Source organism: Lates calcarifer, linkage group LG12, assembly GCF_001640805.2.
Source record: "Lates calcarifer isolate ASB-BC8 linkage group LG12, TLL_Latcal_v3, whole genome shotgun sequence".
Lineage (NCBI taxonomy): Eukaryota > Metazoa > Chordata > Actinopteri > Centropomidae > Lates > Lates calcarifer.
In genome coordinates, this window is record NC_066844.1 from 21,198,893 (window position 1) to 21,223,312 (window position 24,420).

At 41.2% G+C, this 24,420-nt stretch overlaps 2 protein-coding genes and 1 long non-coding RNA gene across 5 annotated transcripts in view; 1 reads left to right on the forward strand and 2 right to left on the reverse strand.

Moving 5' to 3' along the window:
- Positions 1-1,024: 1,024 nt before the first annotated feature.
- Positions 1,025-6,803, reverse strand: ttll3 (tubulin tyrosine ligase-like family, member 3). Of its 3 annotated transcripts, XM_051074542.1 has the most exons (14): positions 6,645-6,803; positions 6,373-6,550; positions 6,086-6,159; positions 5,698-5,816; positions 5,422-5,590; positions 4,937-4,992; positions 4,643-4,771; positions 4,413-4,527; positions 4,132-4,248; positions 3,868-4,048; positions 2,973-3,121; positions 2,544-2,787; positions 2,001-2,436; positions 1,025-1,880 (listed from the first exon to the last, which is right to left on the reverse strand). In XM_051074542.1, the coding sequence occupies exons 3-14, from the start codon at positions 6,099-6,101 to the stop codon at positions 1,098-1,100; spliced, it is 2,514 nt and encodes an 837-aa protein (XP_050930499.1). In that variant the 5' UTR covers positions 6,102-6,159; positions 6,373-6,550; positions 6,645-6,803; the 3' UTR covers positions 1,025-1,097. The 3 variants fall into 3 exon arrangements, with proteins under 3 accessions (XP_050930499.1, XP_018536092.1, XP_018536093.1); XM_018680576.2 differs by lacking the exon at positions 6,373-6,550; XM_018680577.2 differs by lacking the exons at positions 4,643-4,771; positions 6,373-6,550.
- Positions 6,804-7,983: 1,180 nt separating this feature from the next.
- slc4a8 (solute carrier family 4 member 8) overlaps positions 7,984-24,420 on the forward strand; it is a 29,137-nt gene continuing 12,700 nt past the window's right edge. The window contains 5 exon segments of the mRNA XM_018680575.2: positions 7,984-8,328; positions 18,209-18,290; positions 20,948-21,100; positions 21,565-21,700; positions 22,335-22,495. Of these exon segments, the coding sequence (XP_018536091.1) occupies positions 8,290-8,328; positions 18,209-18,290; positions 20,948-21,100; positions 21,565-21,700; positions 22,335-22,495 (571 nt within the window). The 5' untranslated portion in view covers positions 7,984-8,289.
- On the reverse strand, positions 21,541-22,407 carry LOC127143110 (uncharacterized). Its single transcript, XR_007814309.1, has 3 exons — positions 22,326-22,407; positions 22,137-22,192; positions 21,541-21,678 (listed from the first exon to the last, which is right to left on the reverse strand). It is a non-coding gene; the product is annotated as an uncharacterized LOC127143110 (long non-coding RNA).

The following is a 24,420-nucleotide window of genomic DNA, read 5'->3' on the forward strand; positions in this document are numbered from 1 at the left end:
TTATTAAATCTTTATTGCCACCTGCTGGTGACTTACAATACCTACAACCTGTCAGCAACATAATTTGAAGGCAAATTATTTGTCCCCAAAAGATAGAACCAGTGAATATTTCCCAATATGATTTTCTGCTCAGTCACCTTTGAGTTTTTACCACACTGGAGACCAGTTTGATTGAGTCAGTATTGTCTGTTTTATACATATAAACTTGAACACAACATTGACTGTATATTCATAACAATCATTCACCCAGCAATCATCCAAAACAAGACATTATTCATATCTACTACAAAAAATATTGTTCACCCTATTTTTGCATATTTAAAAGCCCTCATGTGTAAGATCTCAAACTATCTAACTTGGTAATCCTCCACGATTATCTTACGTTTCTGCAAACAAATCTTATGCCATCAGAATAATTGCATAATCACATAAAAAAAATCTACACATAGGAGCTTTAATGTTTAACTTCTGATATGAGAAGCGAATACGTTGCTCATGAGGCTCCAAACCATTAAAATATAAATTGAAAACAATGTTACTGACCTCTTCAACACCTCTACTATTTGCTTTCCATGTAAGGACCAGTGAATAGGAATTTAATGACATCTAGTGGTGAGAACGCAGATTGCAGCCAATGGAACACATGCGCCCCTCACCCCTCCCTTTCCAAGCGTGTCAGAGGGTCATGGAGGCCGTCACGTGACAAGAGGTCTTGTACTACCTCATTGACTAGTCTGTCAAGTGGCTCGTTTATATTTAGATATTGTATTTAGTTGTTAGTCTGTAAAACTAATGGCTGACACATACTCTTCTGTCTTCCTCATCGTCCTCTGTGTGGTTAGATTCGATTTGTCCGCTCTGGTCGAAACGTGGCCGGGCAACATGGCGGACTGTGTGGGATAGTAGCCACCCCGCTCGTTATGTAGATATTAATGGCTCATTGTAAACGAACAAAAGCATAACGATAATTACTTTTAGGTGACAATATATATATATATATATATATATATATATATATATATATATATATATATATATTCAATTTCTGCCAATAGATGCCCGTAAATGTTACGCACTAGTCCAAACACCCAACCCCGCTAGTATTTATGTTCCTCTGCTCTGTCTCCTTTATATTTGTCCATGCTTTGCTTATGAGAACGGATAAATAAGTGATTCGTCTGGAGGCTGGAATGAAAGGACAAGTTTGGATTACGACAGGCAACGGTTCCAGTCACAATGTTTGGTCGCAAGCTAAGGACTTCCACGGTAGGGAGAGGACCCTGGAGTGAGGGAAAGACCCGAGTAGAAGTCCGGTGCTGGGGCTCAAAAGCTGTCTGGGGAAGGAAGGATCTGGAGATGTGTGATGATCCATGGCCTGGACTGGGCTGAGTTTTACCATGTGGCACACAGTGAGGGGGGCTGAGGGAAAAGGAAAGGCTCCGTGGGACTAGAGTTGCCCCGTTGGCACCAAGACTCAAACCCAAACGTCGGGCTTTCCTTTGAGGTTCTGTGTGCACCACCAAAGGTTGTTCAGACACCAGACTGCGACAGGACCTGCGAGCATAAGAGGTATTCTGAATGTCGGTTCTCCCTTCACGCGCCCTCTTAGGAGATGTTGATGTAAGCTGCCTCTTTTTCTCTCCAACAGCTCGGTTCTCTTTGCCTGAATGGCGAAAAGCAGCACCTGCATGGGGTTTCTGACCTGATGGTTTATGTGTTGTTTCAACCTCCTCTGAAGATGTCTGGTCTGAGGGGAACTGGATAGTGAGAAGTGCATTTGAAATAACTGTTTGCCTATTAAGTAGAGGTCTGGATCGTCTTATGGGGGCTCCCTCCACCAGCAGGTTCACCCCCACATAATGAGGAACTTCAACTGCAGCCTGGGAGAATGATAAAGTAAAAAAAAAACAACAACAAATACATTTGGTATAGCATCTGTTATTCAGTGGAATTCCCCTCAGAATAAAAACTCATTGTCTCAAGATACACGGTATTCCCACCTGTTTGTAGATGAGCTGGAAGCCTCCTGTGTAAGCACTTGCACCAGTCCTCCAGTCCAGTACAACCCTCAGTGTATCCAGCTGCACTGCAGGGCAGAGTCGGGCAGTCACAGCAGTAGAACAAGCCATAGTCGGACTGGCATTGATCTCCAGGAGCCAAGGCCTCAGATCTCTACCCAACATGAAGTCTGCTCCATAGAGCTCAAAGCTTGCCTTGCGGGGTTCAACTAGGTCCTGGGCTGTTTGCAGGGCACGGACGACTGCTTGCTGCATGCCTGGGACCACCACTGACTCCCACTGTGCCCCACAACCCTGCTGCTGTAGAAAATCCCTAAACTGAGAGCAGGACCACATATTGTCCTCTGGCACACCTGGATGGCGGTCTCGGGATGGCTGGAAGTGCTTCTGGATGGAGTTGTTGCACAGGTGGACTGAGCTGAAGCAAATATTGAACAAGGTAAGGCCATCAAGGTAAGTGAAAAGAGTGGTTTGAAGCACATGTATATTATTTGTTTTATCTTGTGTGTCTAACCCCTGTCTGACCTGTCCAGAGTTTTTGTAGAGTAGGGCTGAGTGGAGAACCGCAAGTAGCACTCCCTGTAGAACCACACAGTCAGAGGATTCCAGTCAGTGACAAGGAACCACTGACGGAGATCAAACTTGGTGCCATGGACCAACAGAGGACGTTCCAGGTATTTCTGAACCACCCACTTACTCTCCTTAGTTATGGCTCTGTCTGTGTCTACGAGTGCCAAAATCTCATCCAGGCGGTTCATACACATAATGCCTGCATGGCAGTGGTTGGTGCGACATGGAAAAGAAAAAAGGCACCAAAACTGATTGAAACACATCAAAACTGCATTATTGTCAACAAATTCAATGACTGACAGCAAGAGAACACAGAATTTCAGATGGCCTTCAAATCAGAGTACCAGTATTTTGGTTTTGTGGTGCTGAGAAAGAAAGCCTCACCTCGTCCTCTTGACTTGGCACCTGGTTTGATGATCCAGATGTTGTTTAGTCCATCTGTATCCAGCTGAGGGCAAGCCTCCTGCAGTCTGCTTAACATGGCTTGGCAGCGCTCCACAAACACACTGCTACCCCTGATTGATGCACCTTCACTACATATAGACATTTTATAAGAAGATAGCAGATTGAGTTTATTAATTTACAGATTCATTAAATTTCATTATTGTACTCTACTCCAGACAGGCTTTTAATTGTGCTGGTTAATATATTTTACAAATACTATAATATTAATGGGCAATACTGTCCAATGCAGTGAAATGGGAATTGTTGGGCAACAGGTCACCAGCAGCTCAGAAAATGAAAAAGGAAAGTCATCTTGCTATTTGCTAAGATTTTAAACCTAAAATAAGCAGTAGTCCTTTGAGGGTAGAGTTGTGATGTCTGTTTCCCAACACCACTTTAGGCCATATAACTTTCTTGTATACCAACTCCTAAAATACTATACTATAAATATGAGCATACAGTAGCATATGTATTTGTTCATACAGTTGTATATGGTACTGGAGCATCATGTATCATTCCAGCGGTGCCTGGACTCTGACTCTATATTTAACCCCAACCTGAATCCTAACATGAACTCCAGATGGTGTTAAGGAGATCTATTTAAAAACATATACATACATTATGTACTGTATATATAAAGCTTTTGGCACCCTGGACCTCATCTTATAAGAACTCAGCTGATTTTTTTTCTTTAAGATACATTTTAGGTTGATTTTTAGTGAGTTTTTAATGACCTATATTTATTTGATAAGCTGAATTGGACTGTTGGTGCTGCAGATAAATTTAGTCTGACCTAACAGAGATTGTTCCATAAGCTCCCAGAAAACATACTCACTGCACAACCATGTAGTAGTCTTGCAGAAACTCTGCCCACTGTTGTTCCTCCACTGCAGGGGGTGTTTCCACAGTTACATCAATGTCACCATGCTCTAAAACACTGAGAAACTCTTGACACGCGTGTAGAGCTGTGTCGATCATTTCTGGACCAACAGATCGATGCTCTGCATTATCCAACTCTGTGGAAAAAAGAAGAATTGGTCACATTGTCCTTGTCCTGCACTTTCTATCATAATCTATCATGCATCTTTATTTATATTACTTTCAGAGATGCTATCTTTGGCTTTTTGTTCCTTGACCTCCTCTCCCTCTCTCCTCCATCTACTTGTCTCAACAACATACTGCAGCAGGCTGGTGCAAGCTGTCCTCCTGAAGTCCTCTTAGTTTTCAGAACAATTGGAATGAGAGGCAGAAAGAACAAGTGACAAGTCAATTTAATGCCATTTACATTTGCTATTGCATTGATCTCTTATCCAAATATGATTTTTCCATATTCCACTTACACCCTAAACACATGATAGAAAGGCTTTTAGTGAAGCAGACCTATGAATGCATGCTTTTCATCCTCTGCCCCAAGCCTGTAGCATCTTGGGAAGAAGGTATCAGGATCTGCTGTATCAAACCACTGAAGGTTGCGCAGGTTCACACAGAGCCCCACCTGAAAGAAACAGAATTATAACCATAGGAAGAGACAGGGAGAACTAGTTGACCTAAGGTCGGAGTTGAGGAATTTGCATGGTTAGTCAGTCTTTGAAACTCTTTAGAGACGAGACCTTGGTGGTAAAAGTTCCAGCGTTTGCGTAGTGATTGGTCATTTGGTCGTTCCGTAAACAATGACAGTCAATGTAATCCCGTCGTGTCGTCCAGTAGAAATACGTTGTTTCGTTTCGAACCTGGCGAGACTGGAATAAGTGGAGTTAACAATTAAGTTAACAATTCAGCTGAGCCTGAAAGTACAGCATCATGGAAAAAAGACACAGAAGTAAAGTAATGTAATGCACACATTTGTTGCATTGTGTGTAAGGTCTCAGTTTCAAGTTGTTTGGTTCACTTGAACGTTATCTTACCATGAGGTCATACATGTCATCACGGTTCTCCTCTTTCTCGCCTTCATCCACTCTCTCTGAAAACAGATAAGTAAACAGGGATGTGTGGCTTTGTTTGTGTGTGTGTGTGTGTGTGTGTGTACGTGTGTTCAGGGTTGTGTATAAAGGGCAGGGGTCTGTGTTATAAGCCTGTAATGTGCTACACAATGTATCATGTATCATCATCATCATCTGTCTAACTAGTGCTCCAATTACATATACATTAGCTCCTGCATGTTTAGCTTTGACAGCTACATATATTACTGATCTTTCTGTCAGATCTAATTTAAATCATTTGATGAACAAATAAATAAAATATTGAATTACTGACACAATTTTTAAAATTGTGACTGTATGAATTTTTTTTTTTGAAAAAGAGAAATTTTATATTTTGCTTGTTCTGTGTGCCCAGGACCTTAAACCACACACACATTCATGGTGAAAAAACTTTAAACCCCTTGTCTCACCAGTAACATCAGCACTGACATCACCATCATCGCCATCCTCGTCCTCATCGCCATGGCAATGCGGTGCTGTCTGGACCGAATGGGGCAAACGACGTTCCACCCACCCTCGGGCCCATAAAGCAGCACGGATCACAGGGTAGGGCCCTTGCACTGAAAACACTTTCCTCAACTGAGAATGGGTTTGAAAAGGAAATTTAAGAAATTCAGATTTACCCCACACAGGATAGGTGATGAATATACAGAGTATAATGAAATCTGGTTTGTACATATAATCACCTTGACTGCCTTCTCCACCAACGCTTTAGCTGTTTTCAACCTGTCTGGCTTGATTGCTGGCAGGCTGGGCACACTGCGGTGTAACCTGCCCTCCACTGGAGCCACTGTGGACTGTAAGACTGAGAAAAAAATGAATGAGAATGTGCCTGAAAATGATATATGGTGATCAGCCACAACATTAAAACCAGTTTGGCTGGTCTGTAGATACAATATATATAGATCTCATGCTGTATATATTCAGTATATACAGTGTGTGTGTGTATGTATTATAAGATAGGCAGGTAGACAGGTAGACATATAGATGTATACATATTTAGCCATAGCATTAAAACCAGTTACTGTTTTTAATGTTGTGTATGTGAATATACAGGTGTATATTTGATCTTACCTGGCATTTGCTGCATTTTACTTTTTCAAGTTCCTCTCTCAGATGATCAGTGTTATGTTTTCAGGTCTCTGGCACTAGAAATATGTTATTAGCAGCATATTATACATATTATAGGCTAGATAGATAGATAGATAGATAGATAGATAGATAGATAGATAGATAGATAGATATTCATATTCCCAAATAAACCTTTTCACTGTATACTAGTAACATGTAATAATGGTTTCTTCTGCGGTTGAACAATAAACAGAGAAAGCCATTGCTATAAATAGGGTGGCACGTGGCACCTTTGTCTCTGTAGCTACTGAAGAAGGATGTAAATCGGGTCAAGCAGGCATCTAAATCTGGACAGAGCTGACAGAGGCTGTCATAGCTTCTCATCGACAAACCCATGCATGTAGATACTAAATCAGATTATCCAAGGTGCAATGGCCCTGGATGTGATCAACTCACTCCCACTGTCATCTGTAACAACGATTCAGCATGCGAAAAAAACATCTCCAAAACGCATCTCAAACACAAACACCTGAGATTTTACATTGAATATTAATATACAAACCTAATTGTCACCTCCCCGGTGACCCGTCCACTCTGTCCATACACTCCCTCGGTCCTGCTTCCTTCATGCTCCCGCAGACAGTTCCCATAACAACCATGCATGCTCCCACATAATGTTTATAGTTGCCATAACAACAGTACCCAGGAGAAACAAGACGCCGCGCAGGTCGATGAAAAATCTACCACCTTTAACCATGCATTGAAGAAAAGTGGATCACTTATCTGACGCTATCAGTTGCGGTGTAGCTTACACGTGTATGAGGCATGCACAAGAACAATTAAACCAGACGCGACACAACGTTACACCCGTTTGTGTGTAGTGGGCATATCTCATTGCAATCTGAGCTCGGTGCTCGGTCAGGTGTGGGGACCAAGTGTCTGTCTGAGGGGGGTCAACCTGCTGCTGAGCTAAATCCAATCAAGTGTTTGACAGTGTGTGGCAGGTGGACAGTCTCATACCTGTTTATTCCACTGAGTTCACGATGAGGCTATTGTGGAGGAAAGCACTACATGTGATTTGTTACTCTTTTTTTTGTTTGTTTGTTTGTTTCCTCTCTGAACATAGGCGACCATCTGCAGTAATTGAAGACTCATTGTGACTCTGTCAGACATTTGCATATGAGTTGACTGCCGTGTGTATGGATTATAACGAACATCCTACTTTGCGCAATGCTTTAGTTCTCCACTAGGTGGCATCCAAGGCTTTTTGGTATAGATCAGTACATCTAAACGTAATGTCGCTGTTCTTGTTTCCATTCCATATTATATAGGCTACTCATTGCTCATTTTTGCATTCACGTCTCACTCCTGAAGACTAAATCGCTAATTCACGTCTTGTTTGATTAATTAATAGGATAAATTATATTTCCAATTATCCTACTAAATACTTGCTAAATTTCAACGGGACATATTGGATGCAGGAGTACTCTTACTTGAAATGGAGTATTTTTGAATTTTGGTATTGGACTTTTTTAAAGAAATAAGTTAAGTAAAGTAACCATGAGTTACTTCTGGTTTGTGGCATGTGTCTGCATATATTTAGTTATTTTATTAAACTTAATAGCTGGATGCAGAGTGTAATTGAGTTGTGGGCCACTAAATGTAAAAGAAGGAAAGAACTGAAGCATTTGCTCGCCCACAGTGGTCACAGTTCAGCAGCTGAAACGTGACAAGCGGCGTCCCTGGACATTGTATGGAGAGAAGTAGCTCTGGAAGCTCATAATGGTCTGGGCTTTATTGTGCTGGATAGCAGCAGTGCGTCGCAGCCCGTTGTGTGCCTCCGCGCTCTGATTGGCTGAAGCTGCAGCGATGCTCTCTGCATCCTGCTCCTACAGCCAGGACAGGAGGGAGGGGAGCTGGAAGCGCGGCCGGGATATCACCATAACATACGGGGAGGGGGGGGCAAAATTGTCCTTTTTTACAAACAGTTTTCCTCATCTGAAAGGGATGTTTGCAATCAACATGTCTGCAGAAACAGAAGTAGCTGCTGTCGCCAACTGGTGACCGCTTCTTCTTCTTCTTATTCTTCTTCTTCTTCTTTTTTAAAAAACGTCCTCAGACAGTGCAGAGAAGCTGATCAGACCCGGTGAAAGTCTCACCTTTACACCCCGCGAGGACTGAGCAGGTTAATCCTAAAGGCCACGAGCATGCCCGTCAACGACCCCGAGAGCATACTGAGCTACCAGGTAAAGTGTCCTTTAAATATCTAATGCATGGCGCGTTTTATTGAGGCGGTGGAACTGCACAGACCAGGCTGTGCATAAGCTCCAACTACTGTTTGAAATTCCTTGCTCTAATACAAACTCATAATTTGGTGCTGGAATGACGGGCTAAGGAAACTAAAGACAGAGAGGATCAGCTGTTTCTTTGACACTGTTGCGTTTCTCCATCCTGATCATATCTTGCTGCAGTGTTTGAAATGCATCAATGTTTTGAATTGTTGCATTTTAGACTCTAGAAATGTTATCCCGGGTTGCTAAGTTGTGTTAGGATTCCTTCCCTGCAGGATGCTGCTGTCTGCGGAGGGTGTTGTTGACATTGTTATTCTGAGGTGCTAACACGTGCAGTAATTCCGGAGAGCGTATCACATCGCAACGCACTGAGAGATCTTTAGTTGTGTTTTTTTTAACTGCTCCTCAAGCACACCTAAATTACTGTAAGAATACCGCCGATTATTGTCACATTTTAAAATAACAGCGCTCATTAAAATGTGATCTGCTCCTCCTGGAGTCACATGTGTGCGAGGAATAACAAGACTTGGACGGTTTGGTGGATTTTCAGCTGAGTCTCGCCAAGACGCCGTTGTTATTTTCTCATTTACCCTCAAATGACCTTGACGCCATCCTTACACTGTGCACCATACTGTCAGCGGGGGCGGCATGTGGTGTAGTGAGGTGCGAAAGGGGAAACGACTTGATCCCTAATTTCCTGTTGATGAGTGATCCATTAGATCCTCGGTCAGCTGATGAGACAGAGGGAAAGGAGGAACCAGTATAAGGACAAATGGACCATTGAACACACCAGCGTCCAGGGTTGTTTATTCAAGCTCCCATAAACTGATGTGTTTATAGTTTGATTATAACTACCAAGGCACGTAGCATCATAGCTTAAAGAACTTGAATGTAGCCTACCCTAGCACTGTCATGTCATGATGGTGAGTTATAATAACATCCTGTCTGAGGGCAGGAGACAGATGGAGAAGGACCAGAGGTGAGCTGGGAAGTCTCTGATATGATTAGGCAGCTTTCAGACAGGGAGGGAAAATTGCCAAAGAGCTTCTCTCTTCAAACATTAGGGATATGCCAGCTTCCTGTCACTACAGACAACCTGTAAGTTTTCGTCTCTCCACCATATCTGTAGTGGTCTGGTCAGTCAGCATGCACACCTCTCCTCATCTGAAATCTGTTGGAATGTTTGCCAAAGCACTGTTGAAGTGTCCCAGGTACTGAGAGAGGTTTTCAGATCATTTGATTGAGTCAAAACAAAAATGTGAAGATGTAAAAATACTCAATTAATGAATATATTTGCTTATTACTCTTCTGTTAGTTGTTTCAGCTGTAACATGCTGGTTAACAGTTTAATCTACATTAACACACTCACATTTTTGGAGATACCGTAAATGTAGTGTTAAAAGTACAATATTTCCAATTTAAATATAATTAAAATATAATATTCAACAAAAGACTTATTCATATAGTGCCACTAGCTTAAATTGAACTTAAGTTTTTAAGTAAATAGGCTACTGTAATTAGTTTTCACCTCTGGGTGCCCCTGAATTTAGAGCTAGACCTGCTTAGTGCCCAGAAGTATACAAATTAGGGTTACATGAGCATTTGCAAGGTGGAGGTGAGTGAACATGAAGTCTACGTGGAAGAAAACACATTAGCAATCTATCATAAGTGAATTAAAAGGTAAACTCTGAGAACAGTGAGCTGTCAAAGAGTAGCAGATCTAAGTATATAAAGCAAAACCCCAAGAGAAACTATGTTTACGGTTAAATACATCTAATTCTCCTCCTTAACTGCCGGCAACAGTCAATGTAATGCTTTGGATTGATAATATTAATATAAGTGTCTGATACTATTCACTGATTATTCCTATTGGCTGTTTAATCACTGATATAGTATAAACCTCCGCAATTTGATTATCTGATAATGCTGTAGTCTTTCCAGTGCGGGTACTAAGGTACATGCAGAGCAGTCTCTTCATTGTCAGTGAGTATTGAGCACTTTTCAGCTGATGCATATAGTGTTCACCTGCACCAAAGAGAGGCACTGCATTGATAGAGGACCTTCCTCTTTAATTACATCAGAGGTTGTCCTCATATTTATAATCATTCAGAGATGCTTGGAAATCAATAAGCACTTGTAAAACATACAGCAAAACCAAGCACACACATACAATCACATACCATATAGTGCGATGACAAACAATACTTTCCAAACTAAACCAGTGTGAAGAGCTACCTGTATGTAATTGGCACAAGCAGGCCAATGTGAGGGTCATTATGTGTTTTAAAGAATGCATCTGAAAAGAATTGGAAAAAAACATGTTGTTGTACATCTAAGAGATTGTAGAAGCATGAGCCCTGCTACTGTAAGACTGTGACTCTAGTTCCATTTAAATAATAATGTATGGCGCTACACATAAATTTGTCTCAGCTTTAAGTCACCCCAGCACAAGATTGTCACAGTTCCCTTTTTTTCTAGTCCTTTTACATTATAGCTATTTGGCATCCCTCCCAGGCTTTCATTTTAATCAGTTTGGTGGCACAGAGTCCGTTTAGTGAGCACAATCCATTGAAAGCACACTCAGAGGTTTAAACAGTCAGTAGAATGAGTGAGTGGCAAAAAGTCCTCAAGCTAAAGCAGGTCCTGATTCTGTGATATGACTGGGAATCATCTAAATAAATAAAACATGTTAAAGAGTTATGCACTTAGGTTATGCACAGTTTTGATTAAAGACATTTTGATTAAATGTTACCATGTTTTACCCACAAAGACAGCAAAGACTGCAGTAATCTTTCTAGAAAGAAAACAATTAGAGAGCGAGGGCTGTGGAGAGGCAGGACTGTATGTGTGGTATTGAATAAGGTGTGTATGACTCATGCTACCCGTGGGCTGAAGCAGTCAAAACAGCCATCCCTCTCATCCCTATCTCCTCCACCTCTCTCTCCTCTTCTGTCTCACTTTTTCGTCATTACCTCTTCCTTTCAACCATTCATGTCCACCCCCTCCTCCGAGCCAAACGCCATTGCATGTGTTTTCTATGGCAGATTAGCGACGGTGCAGTGCAGTGCTGCAGAGGGGGCAGCCTCAGCCTACGGCCGTGTGCCGCCTGACGCAAAGCCCTGGTCTGGAAGTGACAGGCCCAGTTGTCTGAGTCAGGATCTGTGTCCCTGCTGTCAGTTCAGGGTGCTTCTGGGAGGGGGGAAGAGGGGAGAGGGGTCAGCTAAAACGGAGAAGGGGAGGTGGTGGTGGAGGTGTGGGCAGTTAAAAATAGGAAACTGCAGCCAAACACTCTCAAGAGGAGTAGTGGAAGTTCTCTCAAGAGAAATGTTCAACAAGTGTTTTGTTAGGGGGAAGAGGTTGATGTAGCAAACCAGTAGTGACAGACATATCGAAAGAGTCGAGAGCCCACGCCGCGCTGCTGAATCATGGCTGCACTTTTATGAATCTGCCATTGACTGCTTTACAGTGCAGTTCTTCTCACTGGTGATATAGTTATTATATTCACACACAGTGAAAACCTCCCTTGATAAAATCGCTCTTATAACAACAGTATGTGCTCACACAGGGATAATTTCTGCCAGTCTAGTCAGTGCCTGTGAGGCGTCTTGTCAGCTATTCCTCTGGAGCCCAAGCCTCTCCACAACAACCAGCAGGCCTCGTTCCTCTGAAGCTGGTTCCCTCTCACAGTCCTGATGGAGCGAGAGGGGCATTTTGGCGCAGTGCATTGATTGCCCCCGCTCAGTCAGGAGACTGGGATTCAAATCATTGCTGCTCTATTTGTTCAGGACGACAACCACTTCTGTGTTTTTCACTGTCGTGCGCTTTGATAATGCCCTCTGATTTTTGCTTGAAGTTGTTGCCTAGAAAAAAAAAAGTTTTATCACCAAGAAATATTTAAAGTGCACTGCTCACTGATAACATGGTCTCGATGGGTTTCCTGGGAGTCAAAGTCATGAACTCAGCACATGATGGAAGGAAAATTAAGCATTTAAGGCAGGAAGAAAAATAAACACAAAGCAAAAAAAAAAAAGGTTTTTAAAGTCATAAAGCAACAGTCTGATGTATGATTACTTCTCTTTGTTAATTTTCTGCATCAAAGGGAGGTTTATCAGCATTGGAAGTAGGACACTGTGCTACTGCACTGTTCAGTTCTGATGTGGAATCTAACATCTTTCCGGGACAATCAGCCCTGCCAGCAAACACATAATGTATTTGTTTAGTTATCAAATGTAGGCGAGTGATATCATCTCTCTATTTTTGGATTTTACATGCTGAGACTCTAAACAAGGGTGCCTGAAGTCTCCATCATGTGAATCTGTGAAAGGGGCCAAAAATGCTCAAACGCATTGAGTAGAAGGATTAGTTCATGTAAGATGACTTTATCATCAATAACTAGATAAAATGAGAGCATGTCATTACACACAAAAACATTCATCAGCATCAGGAAAGACTGAACTGAATCTGTTGGGCTGCAAATATTTGTTATGTTCTACTAAAGCAGAGCTTAACAAGAGAAAAATCTTAGAGTTGTGTGTTTGAGAATATAATGCTCTTCAGTTCTTAATTTTCCCTTTTTAATTTCACATGACAGTACCCTCAAGTGTTTTGATTTGGCTCTATCATGTGCTGCTTCTTTCATATCCAGCCACAAGACAGCTTCAGTGTGGGTTTCCCATGGGTGGTTACCACTGGTAAAGGACATAAACTCAAGGACAGGCAGCCATCTTGGGGCTAGCAGCGGACTGCTCCTGTACTGCGGTGGCAGTAATCTGTGTGGAAAATTATTTTTTAGCCACAAACCCTTGTGAGTGCTGTGACTGATTCAAAGCTGGAGGACAAGAGCGAAGAACAAGGGACGGTTGCCAGGAGATAGAAGCAGGCACCAAAACACAAATTATCTGCCCTGTCAGTGGAAAAACACGCACAGCACACATGCATGCTTTTGAGGGTCACAGATGTGCTCACCCACAGGGAGAGCAAACAAAACTTTAAGTGCCATGTGAGCTTTTTAATTAGCTGAAGCACTTGACAATGTGACACAAGAGAGGTGAGTTGTGAATGACAGGGAACCATTAACCTGTTGAAAAAACACATGCCTGAATTAAGTTGCCATTAGGAGAGTGCTCTTAGTGAACTGTGACCAGGATGACTACAGGCTGTGAGTCGTATTGTGTTATGAAGAGCAGGGACTCAGGAGAAGGAACATTATAATCATGGCCTGGATATACATTATTGTAATGTGATCTCGCCCACAAAAGATGACCTAAAAGAAGATTTTTTTCCTGTCATGCCATTCTCTGGAGCACAATTTCACCCACTGTAGTTACGTTATTGGATAAGCCACAGGAGAATAGTTTTCCTTCGTTTCTCTTTGTGTGTGCTTGTGCACCAAATGGATGCAAACTAATTGATGATCTGATGGTCTACTGTCCTTTCTGGGACAAAGAGCTTTTAGAGTCTCTCCCTCTCTCATCCATTCCCTCTTGTTGCGTGTCTATATGCTTTGTAAAGCTCCACTTCTAATGGAGCCGAATGCCTCCAGCCTGAGCCCAAACCCACACACTGCATATATAAGCCCTAATTCACCAACTACAGCTGCACTGACTGATAACACTGTGTGTGTGTGTGTGTGTGTGTGTGTGTGTGTGTGTGAGAGAGAGAGAGAGAGGGAGTCAGGGTTACATGTGATTGTACGGAGAGATTTGGCCAGTGGATGTGTGTGTGTGTGTGTGTGTGTGTGTGCATGCGCAAGATTTCTTTACCATGGATATGTACTTTAAAAAATTAATTTACTTCATCACTGGAAAACAATGTGGAAAACAACGACTATTGCCTGTAGCTGTGACTTGGACTCGCTGGTGCTTGAAGTCAGTCTACACAGTTTTCCCAGTTGGTTCATTATATTTTCTACATGATCTGCTGCCTTTAATAAATGCATTTACATTTACTCATTTGACAATTGAGGGACAACACTAAAGCTTCAGTGCAGGAGACATTCAAGTTAGTGTTAAGTTCTAAATCTATTTAAGTTCTAAATCTAGTACATAATGTGGCTATTTTTTAAATGATTGTGAAAAATCTATACTCCTAAGCTGCAAATATTTTAAGAGATATTATATGATATTAAATATTAGAGGATAGATATTATATGAGTTATTATAATGACTGAATGTATTTCCTTTTCACATCAATGGTTGCTTTTATGATTCACATTGTACATACGCTAATTTTATTGCTGCATCTGTCCACTTATAGTTGGGGTGAGTGATGTTAAACAATAAGAACAAATCATATGCAAAGAGTGCTGGAGACTTATGTGGGCGTCGCAAAGCAACACAACTAACTTGTTCAACCATCACAAACTGCAGCAGGATATATAGGCTACAGTCTATTAGTAGGATGAATGCATGAAGGCTAAGTGGGATAACAACACTAACATTACCTCACCGAATCCCCACTCTTGTCCAGCATCAACTCATCCTTGACAGCAATGTTTTACAGTGCATCACTGTAGGTTTTGGTGCAAATTTGTTTATATTTTGCCTCTGGGAGATGAGCTGTGAATAAAGAATTAGCATGTTGTGCAGCACAGCATGGAAGTTAAATCAACATTTTGGCCATAGTTATGCAGCCCTACAATAAAGGTGTGTTATAAAGGTATTTGTTGGATATAAAAATTAAATGCTCTAGTGAGTGCGTAGTATTCATCATAGTGAAGAAACATGTCACCCACTGCAATCATGCTCACTGATGTGTTTTTAATTCATTGTTGGTCAGGTTCAGGTTAGGGTTCAGGTTTAGTCTTTTCATTAGATTTGTTGACAGTTATGAAAATGTAGAATATCACTGGACTTATCCTTTCAAGAAAAAGAATGTTTGGTGTCAACTAACTTTACACAAGTGTTTTAACCAGCCAGGCATGGGTTATTTCTAACTTTAAATTATACATATTGTACTGTATTAGTTATAGTTCCATTTATAAAAGCAACCCAATGCTCAGTACACGCATTATTGTTACCATTAATTAGTCACTGAGCATTCAGTGTTTAGTGCCTTGCTTAGGGGCACTTTGACAAGGACAGGAGACTGTTACGTGTAAACACACATTATCACAAGCCTTTTTCCTGTCACCACACTTTTATCCCCTATATAAACACAATTATCAAACCATGAGTCACAGTCAGTGTTTGGCCCAAGCTTGACTTCCTAATTAGCTGGCCTTATTCTTTAAAAGGACAGAATTGTCTTGGGATAAAGAAGTGCTCAGTCATGGAAACAGAAAGAAATCCCAGAGCACTGATATGGTGGGGAGGGTGTGAATGGAGGGAGAAAGGCAGTGCTAGGCCACCCACACCTGAGAATTAAGTGGATGTCTTGGGATCCCAAATCTGTTTTCAACTATTATGTGAATCATAAATGGCTGTCTGCGCCGATATCAGAAGGATTGGTGTGTTGGAGTTGAACTTGAATTTTTGCTTGTAATAAGGTAAGACCTTTATCTGGCTGTCATACATGTTAGTTTTTTACCATCACAATCTTGTGCTAATGTGCTTAGCTGTTAAGTTTTTAGCAGTATTGAGAGGCTGAAGGGATGAGACAGACGATAAAAACTAACTTAGGGACTTCATTGTGCATGTGAATACAGTCTGAAATAGAGATAATATGCACACACACACAGACACACACACACACACAGAGCACTATCCCCGTTTATCACATTTCATAACTGCAGACGGAAACCAGCATGATCCAAAAGTGGGATTTTTTTATGTCAATAAACTGTGTGTGGTGTTTTATCAGCCAAACCCCAGGAGAACTAAGAAAAATCATTGCTCGCTCTTGCTCACATCTTACAGTGATACACACACACACACACACACAGACAGACAGACAGGGTACTTCAGTGCAACATAGTTTATGTCCTGAAAAGCTTTAATAAAGGGACCAATCATTTTCCTTAACCGGATGTATAGTTTTATGTTTCTCATAAGCTAAACCATACTTCTTCTCACTAGAATAAATGAGGATCCTGTTCCTCCATGCTGCTCTGACAGACCAGGACATTTTCATTTTCATTCCACTCCAATACAAACTCTCATCTCTTTGCAATCTCACTTCAGGAGGAGAAATTGCAATTATTTTTTCCTCTGTGGCTGTCATGTGGCGGCCCAAGCCACAGTGCGTGCTGCATTCACTTCTCGCTGGATATTGGAATGACCAATTACAATAAAAGACTGCGTGACAGAGACTGTAGATCTTCAGTGTTTGCCCCCCAGTTTTCACCCTGAGAAGGAGACATATTGAGTGCACTGTCATCATTTCGACATACATCTTTTAATGAACACCAAAGCACACAGAAACACACACACACACACACACACACACATATTTCACATGCGCAGCTGTTGAGCTAAAAGATAACAGACTGTTTCTGCTTCACGTTAAACTCATCACATTGCCTTGTCTCTGTGGGTTATGCAAATCATGCTGAAGGGAGGCACTATAAAGGCTTTAACTAAGTTACCGGCTAACTAACTGACTAAATAAATTACCACAGCTCCATTGTTGGGCCCCTTTTCTGTCCATTTAGTCATTACAAACATCTCATTTGCAAGTTGATACATGTTTTTCTAGATGTCCAACATCCTGCACTGTTAGTTGTTTTTTTAGAGTGGGTGTCAGTTTTTCCAAGATATTTCATTGTACCAGCCAATTCTGCTATCCACCACCCTCACACACTCATGGAAACGCATCCATTACAAATCATGTGTTCATATAGAGTGGGCGTAAGCATTCGTTATGTAGAGAGCTGCATTTATATACCAGTGTGTGTCTGCGTTCCCTTCAAGGTTAGTCCAAGACTGCTGTATGTAGTTGTTAGCAGGCATTTGTGGAATTGCTCGACCCCCTCAACGATTTGCATTTATTTATAGATTTATTTATTGATTTTCATTTGTAGCAGCTCAAGCTGGCTTTTATATACCATGCTCACACACATAGAATCCAGCATCCAGATGTGTATCTCTCCTACCTGTGTCAAAGGTTACGTTTCTGCCCAAAAACCAGGGATGTTGAACTGATTTATGCTTTGCAGCACTGGTGCACACTGTCAGAAATGAGAAATTAAAGATTTATCGTTGCATACACTTGTGCTGAGGAATGAGGTAAAATACTGTAAACAGAGACAATGCAGCAGCACGGTGACTCTGGGAGATGCCCTACAGTCCTCTTCCCTCATTAGGACTGATACATGACCATGGATAACACACAGCACTGCATGTGAGCTAACAGCACCGTTTCTGAGAAAGCCTTGTCACTGGGATAACATCCTGCAGCAGTCTGCCAACAGCAGCACCACTGATGTATGTGGCACTCTGCTAATTTGATTTGATTTGATTTCCCCTGGATAGTAGAGCCTAGCACATTCTCTGACTGACTCCTACTCTGTTTACTTACCTCATGGCGTGTGTGTGTGTGTGATTGCATGAATGTGTGGATGTGTGTGCCTGCCTGTCCTTCGCTGTGTGTCTGTGCCAGACGGTCTGAGAATAGACTGTCTGGAATCTGAAGCTCATTGTTGAAAAACTCTTGCCAGTTTGGCCAATTAGTGGCTCTGTTACAGTGTCAGTAGTTTGTCTTTAATCAGACACCTCTGGACGTAATGACCTTCCAGGTTCTCTTTCAGGGACTGATCTTAAAGAGTTGAAGGTGTCCTACACAGTTGAACTTTTCCTGAAGAACAATATGACCACAGGGGACAGGGGGGATTGTAAAGAAACATATTGTCTGAACATTATCCTTACACATGCCTTTTGTGTGTCTGTGTGTCCATTAGAGGCCAGATGAGGAGGTGGTGGTAGACCAGGGAGGCACAAGCTCAGTGCTGAACATCCACTATGAGAAGGAGGAACTAGAAGGTGAGTAACCTGCACAGGAAAAAGTACTCAAATCCTTTATTATAAGGGTATAAGGCTATAAATCTCTATACAAATCTATGGCTGGGGAGTTGAGCAGCATGAATTGTTGTCTGTCTCACTCAATCAAAATTTTAATTTTCACTTTTGAAGAATGGCTTCTTTTCACAATATTATATTACGGTTGTATTACAATCCATGATTAAATAGAATGTACTTTTGCTGACAATCATCTGATCAATTCACCTTACGTTTTGGATGTTAGTCAGTATCACACAGAGAAAACAAAAGGCTGCAACTGGAGAGATAGTTTTGTTTCTTCAAAGCCACTTCAAAGAATAATCCAGCGCTGAAGCTGTTGCTAGCTGAATTTGTGATGTCACTACAGGTGTCCTGCTATTTACAGCTGAAGGAAATGTTCTGCTGCCACATCACAGATTAAGGAGTGGTCAAAGGAGAAGCCATTGTGCAGCTGAAATTGATTTACTGTTGATTTACCCTTTAACTACATGCTCTGTAGGGATTTGGCTCATTTACTTAAAGCACCAGCAAGCAGTGATATCTCTGTTTCTGCATTTCCATTGCAGAGCACCGTTATTTGTTGATTTTCAGCTTTAACAAAATAGACCACATTTCCTTTCCCCAAATAGTGACTTGGCAACAGCATGTGCATAATGAATAGTGCGGCTTGCACCCACTGAGCAATCTGTTACAGATATGACCTTCGCACCTGCAGTTTGCATTGAAGCATGTGAAGAATGTATTCTACACAATAAAAAAGGAGTAAAAAATGCAGTGGAGTAGAAGTACAAGACCTTAACTTATGACTTATGGAAATACTTAAGAAAAATACCTGTTCTTCAAAGCTGTACTTTAAGATAGTATACTCCATCTACTTATCTTACACCACAGGTGACCTGAACTCACTCAGCCTTCAGCAGATCTCCTAAGACCACTTATGTCATAATTATTTTATGAGACCAAACAGTGACATGGAGCATGAGCATGGAGCATTTCTGCATGATTAAGTCATTTCCAATTTGTGTGTGTGTGTGTGTGTGTGTGTGTAGATAGTTTACAGTGTGTCTCCTCTGGTGGAGATGGATAGAGATGAACATTAATAATCAATCCTCCATCTATCTTGAGGAGGCTTGGGTAGGGGGGATGGGGCGTGGTTGATGTGTCATCATAGTAGGAAACAGGTTTGTGTGTGTGTGCGTGTGTGTGCGTGTGTATGTGTCAGTGGGGCCATTATTGCTTTCCTGCAGGGACAATAACATGTTCAGTGATGAAACACTCGGCTGCAGCTCAGTAGCTTTGTATCCTCATTGCACCCCAAAATATATTTGTTATGCACAAACTCACACACATGCACCCACACACACACACACACACACACACACACACACACACTCCCATCAAACTGCTTCAGTCTCTTTGAAAAACTCTTGTTCATTTATACATAACAATTTGACAAACCAATTTTATTAATTTTTAAAAACTGTTGTTCATTCTTTCATTGTAGAAGTCACTGCTTTGATATACAAATAAAACTCCATCATTGTCACTGTCACATACATTCAGCCTCCTGATATCGCAGTAACATTGAATACAATGATGATAATTACAGATGGCAGTTGGTGAGACTAATGTGGGACAGGAAGCAGAATGTTGTTCCCTTTGGAGCTTCAGGCCAACACCTCACCCTCAGTTTAATAGCTTTCATTTTCAGTCACTTTAACAATCTGAGCCTAGAGACCACAGTGTACCCTGTTCAGCTCTGCTTTGCCCCATTAGCAGTCCCCTCCCCATCCTGTTCTCTTTTATTCTCTTGTCCTCTTTCAGTTTTTCCATCTAGGATACAGGAAGATGCCAGATTTAGCCTCAGCTTATTATCATTTTAAATTATCTGTAATAATATTTATAATTAGGCTGAAATAAACTTGTGTGTGTATTTATAGAGAGTGGACAGAAGTACACAAATTCCACAATCCACTGACAGGAAATTCATGTAAGCTGAATGTAAACAAATTTCCAGTGAGTTGTGCAGTGCTGTATGTGTCAGCTCTAAAAGAGTTCTGATGATCAGGCAAACATATTTGATGTATATGAGACAGACTGCAGTCACATGTTATAAAACCTGCCAAATTACCACATGGTAAACATACCAAAAAATAAGCACAGGGTACGGACAGCAGACTGGATTCGAGGCTAAAGAGAAAAATGTATTCAAACATGGCAGGCATGATGTATTGGTTGGAATGTTCATCAGATACAGGCTTAAAAATGGCAGCAGAAAGTAAAATAAAAAATTGTTGTTTATGAGCCTCTTTGGTCTTACAGAATCTCTTCCTTGTTTAAGTATATTTAAATATACAGTATTCAGGAAGGCCTGAAGCTCATCTGAAGACAACGGACAGCCTTGTTCTTTGTTACATTAATATTCATTTATAATTAATTACTATTTATTTTATCCTCCCCCGTACCCCTCTAAGAAGTTACTGAACTCTCCGGAACCTTTATGGCCATTTACATGATCATAATGATATTTTATTGTTTTTTCCAATACTCTGTTGGAATGTCGTTGTCAAATAAAGTTTATTTGGAAAAGCATTATTCATTATTAAAAAGTAAAATGACTTCTCTTGCCTCTTTTCCAGGCCACAGGACTCTGTTTGTCGGGGTTCGGATGCCGAGGCAGAGCCATCGTCACCACAAGGCCCATGGCTCTCGCCACCGCAAGAGAGACAGAAAGTCAGGAAGTATCTCTATACAACAGAGCGAGGGAAGTGAGACGACCACCTCCACTCATGGTAACACACACACACACACATGCACAAACCTCTTCTCTTCTTAGGCTGCCCCTTCACTTACAGTGTCATTTAGTTTTGAAAGCTAGTATTTTTTTGAGTCTCATACAGCCATTTATTAGACAGAGACAGAGAGACTGTGGTCACAGCTCAGTGTAGAACATACATGCATACTTGCACATCCAACTCCCACAGCAAAGGTAGTGGTTGTTAAACAAAGAATATCAATACTGTAGGCACTTCCCACACGCACACACAGATACAGCACTCCAGGCTAAAATTGACAAGCCCAATAATTAGCTACCAAAGAGCAGGAACTAGTCAGCATGTTGCATGTGTGTGTGCATGTGGTTAGAAACATCTTGTCTGGACCCAGAAGTCATTTAAAGCGCATTGTGTGAGTTTGTAAAAGTCTTTTGAGAACTGTTCACCTCTCCATCCTCCCTCACATCCTCTCACTTCATCAGACACGCCGTCCCAGAGGGTCCAGTTCATTCTGGGCACAGAGGAGGATGCTGAACATGTGGCCCACGAGCTGTTCACTGAGCTGGATGAGATCTGCGTGAAGGATGGCAAGGATGCTGAGTGGAAGGAAACAGCCAGGTCAGGATCTCCTCTGGGAGCTGTTTGCAACAATGCTTGGCAATAAAGTCTCTGACAGCGCGGCAGCTCTACAGCTGTACTGCTACAAAAAGGGAGGCGTACAAGTGGTAGTTACATTTAAAGCTTAGTGGATTATTTTTTCTGGTCGCTTTGCTCGAGGCAAAAAGATTCAAAGAGGGAAATGACAGAAAGAAAACACTGCTGTGATCTCACACATGCCGATCAAATGCCAAATCTCAGTTTCAAAGGAAGATGTCAGACCTTTCCTTCATATTGTGTGGCTGACATTTTCTGTATGTCAAAGTATCTTCCTGAGAGGAAATGGTCTAAACTACAAAGTAAAGCTGATTTGTGTTTGTAGACTGAGAAAAATGTTTTATATAATTTATTACTCATCATGAGCAATGACACAGTTGTTCAGAGTGTGTGTGCTCACCTCTGTCTCTGCACTGCTGTCATCCAAGGTCTACTCTTAGCCAACCAAAGAGACTCCTGCAGCATTTTTTAAGTTGTTAGAAATTTGATAAATAGCTTTTATTTTTTATGTGATAGATGAAAGTGACAATATCTCTTGTTAAGTCTAAATTTCACTTTAAGAAGTTTGACAAATACTGCCTGTCTTTACCTGGTGTAGGTGGCTGAAGTTTGAGGAGGACGTGGAGGACGGCGGGGAGAGGTGGAGCAAGCCCTACGTTGCTACCCTCTCCCTCCACAGCCTGTTTGAGCTCCGCAGTTGCATCATCAATGGCAGCGTGCTGCTTGACATGCATGCTGACTGCATCGAAGAGATTGCCGGTGAGAATTTTTCCAGCTGACACGTAAAACATCTCAGTAGCAGAGTGCTATTTTAAAGAGCAATCTACTGTTTTACTAGAGTGTCTGAACTATCCTTTATTAAGTCACTGCAAGAAATCAGTTATTGCTGTATAAGTGATTGTTGTTGTTTCTTCAGATATATGATATCATATATGATATATGATTTCACAATTTCTTCATATTTCTTGCTCTCAAAAGTCTTGCCTCAATCCTAGAGTAAATATCTTATTAACTGATACAAAACAGGCTCTATATCTCAGATGAAATTGTCTGTTGGATGTCTATTACAAATCCATTTATCATCCTCAAAGAGGACACATGTACCAAACAGGCCTGAGGGAGCATCATCATTTTGCTAGATGCAGAAACACAGAAACAAAATCACACAAACCAAAGTTGTGCATTCATAGAAAAAACCTCACTGACTTTCACTTTTTTTTTTTTTATGTTAACGTTGTGCCATGCCACACCACAGCACACTGCTGCCTGTATATTTAGGCTCCGCTTGTGTGATAGTGAACAAACCTTATAGTTGTGTGTCTTCACTTCTGCACTCACAGGGAATAACGCAACTGAAACCAGAGGTTTGCTGAACTTTTGTTGAACCTGATTTGCATAAAATCTACAATTAGCAAAGCTACTACCACAGTGCAGACTCATTTGTATGAAAGTATGCAATTAACTACACACCTGTATTTGCATGCAAGCATACAGACAGACAGACACACACACACACACACACCACACACACACACACACACACACAGGCACACAAATGATAGTTTGATCTCCTGCATGTTAATCTTTGATCAAATTTAGGCAAATGCAAGGAGTTATTTTCATGTGTATGGGATGTACATGACATACTTTTGCACACACACACACTTTTTACACACACACACACACACACACACACACACGCACACACTCATACAGTACCACATGGGTCAGAGCTCTCTTTCCATCACTCAGTCTTCCTCATGGTCAGAATGTGACAGGTTTACAATGTGAACAGCCTTGTTGCCTGCAGTCCTTCCTCTTCTCCAACTCTCCACCACTCTTCTCACTTCTCTCTCTTCTCCATGTGACTCCTGCCAGCAGCACCTGGACTCCAAATGGTAGCCAGCATGGTTTAAAAAAAAAAGAGAGAGGAAAAAAAGTTGTTTATTTATTTGCATGTTTATTTTTGGAAGATAGGCAAACTGAGACCAAGAGAATGTGACAAAATGCATATTCTAATCTTTAATATCCACAATGTATGAACAAAACCTTGATATTGAAACACAAGAATAGTGACAAAGAGCTGTTGGATAGATTATCAGAGTCTAATTCTTTAACTCTTTATCCCAAAATGTCAATATAATATGAATTATATTTCACAGATGGTGAAATGCTCCATGTATCAACTAAATAGTTCAATCAAGCCACAATAAGGTTTTAAGAAGTCTGATATTTGACTAATAACTCTGAAATTCTATCAGCATGTAGTATACTTGATTAAAAGCACCATTAACTGTTAGTTAATAACAACAAAGTATGTGAGCAAAACAGGAAGGAAGGAAGCTGCGTTCACCAGTTCTTTGAGCATGACGTGATTAGTGAAGGTATCCTATTGTGAAATGAGTAATTGATGGTTGTCTGTCAGATGATATACTGGAAGAGACAGGTCTGCAGTCTCAAATTAAAAATAAATTGATCTGTCCCAAGCCCGTGAAGAGTAAGTGGAAGCTGCATTAGATATAAAGTGTGAGTTTTGATTCAATTTCAAGGCTCCTTTGTGCCACTGTCCCTATTAACATGGCTGATTATACTGGCACCGAGCTCAACACATTAGTGCTGGCCTGGAAGTGTGCTCAGAGTAAATACAGGCACTGCAGTGTATATGTGTGTGTGTGTGTGTGTGT